The following is a 5,032-nucleotide window of genomic DNA, read 5'->3' on the forward strand; positions in this document are numbered from 1 at the left end:
ACCTTTCTCTACCTCCCCCAAGTCAATGACAAGGCCACGGCCTAGACCACTGGGCCCAGGTCCCCTCGCCTGTCCCTCAGGAGGCCAGATCCTGGGCCCACATCTGGGGCCGAGGTCCTGAGCCCCAAATCCAGAGCCCTGAATCCACTGATCCTGACCTGAGGAGGGGTCTCAGCTAGAGCCCCCAGGCCCCATAACGGCTCATTTCCTGCCCGCAGCGCCCCCCTGCGCCCCCCCCCCCCCCCCCGCCCCCGTGACCTACAGCTACAGCCCGGGAGGCAGGGACTGAGCCATCACTCGGGGGACTGGTCCGACGGCATTCCGCCTCCCAGGATAAAACCTGGGGCAACCTGCAGGCAGCTGTGCACACTCCTGTCACGGCCAGCACAGCTCCCGGCCGTATCCCACCCCACCTGCCATGGCAGTTTCCAGAACTCCCCCAGCCCTGGGTGGAGGCTGTCTCAGGATCTTAACCCCCCTGCTGCTTCTGGTTTCCACAGGTGAGTCTGAAGACCTGCTGCCCCTCCTGCTCTGCCCCTCCAGAATCACCTCCTCCCTTCTCCCTGCTTCTCCACCCAGCCGCCTTCCCTCCAGGTCCTGCCTGAATCGTCCCTTTCCCCACCTCAGCTCTTTTCCTTCTGCTCTCTCTCTCTCTCTCTCTCTCATCTGACTGCTCTGTGCCTCGGTTTCCTCTACAGCCGTGAGGACTAGATGACACACCACGGTGGGTGCTGAGGACAGGGCTGAGCACACAGTGGGCGCTCAATCCTTCAGCCCTGCTGGTTATTTCTCATCTTCCCCGTCCTCATCTCCCTCCTTCCTGTCTCTCGGGTCTGCACAATTCAATCCTGGGGCAGCAGCAGCCAGGCCTTGGGCCTGGGGGTGAGGGGTCTCGGCCACAGACTAGGGTCTGGGGAAGGAGCCTGAGAGGGTGGGGGGCCTCGCCTACTCTTACCCTCAGTGAGAGACGCCCCAGGAGCTGGTCCCTCAGCCCCCAGGCAGGCGGATGGAGCGCGGGCACAGGCTGGACAGGAAGCTGGTGTGAGGGTAAGGTGCCGCTGTGCGTGAGGGCCCGAGGTTTCTGTCCACCCTACCCAGGCTCCAAGAAATGCCCCACCCGGGACGCCTGCAGGGGCCGGTGGAATGAGCCCCTGGAGACGGCCTCTGGGCAGCGGGAGCCCCTCTCCACAGGCTTGACTCTTTCCTTCTCTTGCCCCCAGCCACCCTTGATGCTGCCAACACACCTGGTGAGTGGGAGCTGCCTTGAGGGGAGGGGTGAAGCCTGAAGGGGAGGGCAGTGTCTGTGTGTCTGTCGGTGGGGGGCAGGTCAGAAGGCGGCAGTGGGCTAAGAGGGGGTGGAGCTGGAGAGGCAGGAAAGGAGGCCAGGAGAGCCGAGGACTAGAGATGTGGAGGAGAGAGGCCAAGAAGGTAAAGGAAAAGAGAAGTGGGCATGTTGAGAACTGGGGGAGGGGAAAGGCCAGCCAGAGGGGAGGGCAGAGGGAGGGGAGCACTGGGGAAGAAATAGCAAAGGAAGCAGCAGGAAAGCAAATGGAGCCGCGGTGTGTGTGTGTGGGTGGTCGTGAGCACAGGCCCCAGTATGGGAGGTGGGTCTGGAGTCTGGAGGTGGGTGAAGGGAAGCTGGGAGGCGAAGGCGATTGTGCCAGAGGGGAGGACAGAACACGAGACCCTCTTCTGACAGCCCCCCCAGCCTGTGGGAAGCCCCAGCGGCTAAACCGGGTCGTGGGCGGCGAGGACAGCACCGATGCCGAGTGGCCCTGGGTCGTGAGCATCCAGAAGAACGGGACCCACCACTGCGCAGGCTCCCTGCTCACCAGCCGCTGGGTGGTCACAGCTGCCCACTGCTTCAAGGGGTATGTGTGGCCGGCTCCTCCCCTCGATTCTCCACGCCTGCTGCCCCACATGCTGGGTTCCCCACACAGCCCCGGCTTCCAGGCCTCGGTGCAGTCTCGCGGCCCCTCAGGAGAGACCCTGCTTCTGCCCAGAAGCCTCTTTTGCTTTCCAGGGGCTTTCATATGCATTCTGTTCCCCAAGACACCCCCTCCCAGACCCTTCCTGGCCACCTATGGTTCCTGGCTGACCCCACCCCCTTCCCTCTTCCTTCTAGCAATCTGAACAAGCCACCACAGTTCTCTGTGCTGCTGGGGGCCTGGAAGCTAGGGAACCCGGGTCTGCGATCCCAGGAGGTGGGTGTCGCCGAGGTGCAGCCCCACCCTGTGTACTCCTGGAAGGAGGGCTCCCGGGCAGACATTGCCCTGGTGCGCCTTGAACACCCCGTCCAGTTCTCTGAGCGAATCCTGCCCATCTGCCTGCCTGATTCCTCCATCCGTCTCCCTCGGAACACTGACTGCTGGATTGCAGGCTGGGGGAGTGTCCAAGATGGAGGTACGGCTTCTTCCGCACCAGGCAGTTGGGAATGGATGGGGACAGAGGGTGGTGAACACTCAGAGAGATAGGTACCATGGGCACAAAGGGTAGAGGCCAGAGGCCAAGCTGGACAGAGATAGAAGAAAAGGCTGCAATCCAGAGATGTGAAGTCACGGAAATCTAGGTGGACAATTTTAGGTCATTTCTAGTTAAAAGAGATATCTGCTGTGTTCTGAGGCACCAACAGCCAGATCAACAAAGCTATTAAGTGATCTAGGAATGGCTGAAAGAAGGCATGTGTGGGGTCAAGCTGAGAATCTTGAATATGAAAACAGCCTTAAGATTCCAAAGTGGGAACAGGCACCCCCTGGTGGCAGCATGCCATAATTGCAGGCATAATGCCCCAGAGGAAATGCAGTCTCCATAGCCCTAAAATTAACTGTCAAACTAAGTCTGGAGGTTTGGAAAACATCATCTAGAAACAAAAAGCAGATTAGATAAAATAAGAGGCAGACAAGCAGAAAGAGATAGATAGATAATAAAGAGAAAGAGAAACTAAGAAAGGACAAAGTGTGAGAAAATGGGACCAGATTCCAGAAGAATTAAGAGAAATGACATCAGTTTGGGTGTCAGGGGGCCCCACTGGCTCTGAAGTTGCAGCCCGCATCCCCATGGTCATTCTTAGGGGCTCCTGGAATTATGGGCTGGGGAGGGTCTACAGACCAGCCCTGGGCAGTGTGTGTGGGATTTCTCATGTCCTGATAACAGTCAACAGTGAGTGGTCCTTTATTGAACACTGAATCTGTAGCTGTCCCCATGCTGGGTAGAGTAGAGCCTGAGACAGGAAAAGCCTGGACCACTGGTTCTAACCATTTCGTGGGCATCGGAGATCTTGTTAAAGATGCAGAATCTCAGCCTGCACATTCATGTCCAGAGTCAGTAGGTCCCGAGGTGGAGTTATGGAATTTGGGTTTTCAACAAGCATCTCGGGAGAGCCTGGCAGGGTTGATCCATTAGCCTTCGAGAAATGCCACTGAGGGAATGGAACTGTGGAGGCAACCAGGAAGAGAACTTCCTGAGCCTGACTCTCTCTTCCCTGCACCAGTGCCCCTGCCCCACCCACAGACTCTGCAGAAGCTGAAGGTGCCCATCATCGACTCGGAAATCTGCAGCCGCCTGTACTGGCGGGGAGCTGGGCAGGGAGCCATCACGGAGGACATGCTGTGCGCTGGCTACCTGGAGGGGAAGCGAGATGCCTGTCTGGTGAGCACCCCACCTTCTTCCCACCTCTGTCCCACTGAGCTCTGTCACCACTCGCTGGACCTCCCTCAGAATCAGCTGTGACCTGGCGGGCCCCCCAGATGCCTACAGAACCCCGCCTCAGCCCAGCTCAGCCATTCATCCACTTGTTCACATATCGAAGGTACCCTGAGCATCTCAGGTGTGCCAGAGCCCACTCGCAGGGGGCCTGCACTCTCCTGAGGGGTCCCACATCCTGGCCCCAGAGCAGCTCCAGCCCCCTCATCTGGTGGAGGACGGCAGGATGGTGTAATGGTCAACACCTGGGCTGGGCGGTATTGGTCCCTGGCTGCGATTCCTAGTCTGCTGCCCGTGGTGGCCAGCTTGGGCAAGCCAGTTCTTTCTGAGCCTGTTTCCCCATCTGTAAAACAAACGGGCTGTGAGGAAGAAGGCCTCGCACGGAGTGCTTCTCACCAAAAGTGAGCCTGGAAGGCTGTCCTGCTCTGCCTTCCTGGCCCTGGTGGAGCTCGGGTGCAGGGCCTCTAGGACGGAGAAATGGGTTCCCCCGAAGGGAACCGTCTGCCACTTGCTGTGCAGGTCTTGGAATCTGCCCAGCCCCTGCCCCACGTGGGTCCCTAACCTCCCCTCCTCTCCGCAGGGCGACTCCGGGGGCCCCCTGATGTGCCAGGTCGACGGCACTTGGCTGCTGGCGGGCGTCATCAGCTGGGGCGAGGGCTGTGCAGAGCGCAACCGACCCGGCGTCTACATCAGCCTGGCTGCCCACCGCTCCTGGGTGCAGAGGATCGTGCAGGGGGTGCAGCTCCGCGGGCACTCCCAGGGGAGCAGGCCCGCGGGGCGCCGACGACGGGCTCCGAAGGCGCTCCGCACTCCTGGGGCCACCCCGGGCCGCCTGGGTTAGGGGTCTTGGGGTACCGGGTGACCAGGGGTACTCCAGCCGCCCGGCCACGTGCCTTTTCCTCCGTTGTAAATAAGCCATCTACCTCTGGGGGGCGTCCGCGGGCCGGCGCCGGATCGCCTCCGCGGGGAGGCCCCGCCCCCGCCCCGCCCCTTGGCTCAGGCTCCACCCCCGGCGCCGGGAGCGCCCTTGTGTAAATACATATTAATAATTTTTACAGTTATTTGTAACCCCGCCCACATATCTTATTTATTCCTCCAATTTAAATAAATTATTTATTCTTCATTTCCTGTTTTTTCCCCCAGGTGTGGGGACATTGGGAAGCAGGGGTCCAGTCCATTTGGGGTTAAAATGGGAACAGCCAGGTGTCCTGTCCACATAAGGTTCAACATCTGACACCTGGCCTTTGCACTTCCCTTCCTTACCCGCTCCCACCAGGGAGGCCAAATGGAGAGGAGGCAGGAGATCCAGCGGCCTGCCTGCGAGATCCAG

General features: G+C 59.8%; 1 protein-coding gene across 1 annotated transcript; it reads left to right on the top strand.

The window, feature by feature from the left end:
* The first annotated feature begins 332 nt into the window (after window positions 1-332).
* PRSS22 (serine protease 22) lies at window positions 333-4,825 on the top strand. The gene is made up of 6 exons (XM_004438277.3): window positions 333-500; window positions 1,221-1,247; window positions 1,700-1,871; window positions 2,126-2,403; window positions 3,491-3,648; window positions 4,283-4,825. The coding sequence occupies exons 1-6, from the start codon at window positions 419-421 to the stop codon at window positions 4,541-4,543; spliced, it is 978 nt and encodes a 325-aa protein (XP_004438334.1). The 5' UTR covers window positions 333-418; the 3' UTR covers window positions 4,544-4,825.
* Window positions 4,826-5,032: the final 207 nt, after the last annotated feature.

This window comes from Ceratotherium simum, chromosome 26 (genome assembly GCF_057802395.1).
Source record: "Ceratotherium simum simum isolate JZ-2026a chromosome 26, ASM5780239v1, whole genome shotgun sequence".
In the NCBI taxonomy this organism is placed as follows: domain Eukaryota; kingdom Metazoa; phylum Chordata; class Mammalia; order Perissodactyla; family Rhinocerotidae; genus Ceratotherium; species Ceratotherium simum.

Excerpts from the sequence above, each read along its gene's own strand:
- PRSS22 (XM_004438277.3), top strand. The coding sequence starts at position 419 with ATGGCAGTTTCCAGAACTCCCCCAGCCCTGGGTGGAGGCTGTCTCAGG. Across the intron at positions 1,248-1,699 it reads TGATGCTGCCAACACACCTG|CCCCCCCAGCCTGTGGGAAG; the intron begins GTGAGTGGGAGC and ends CTCTTCTGACAG. Across the intron at positions 3,649-4,282 it reads GGAAGCGAGATGCCTGTCTG|GGCGACTCCGGGGGCCCCCT; the intron begins GTGAGCACCCCA and ends TCCTCTCCGCAG.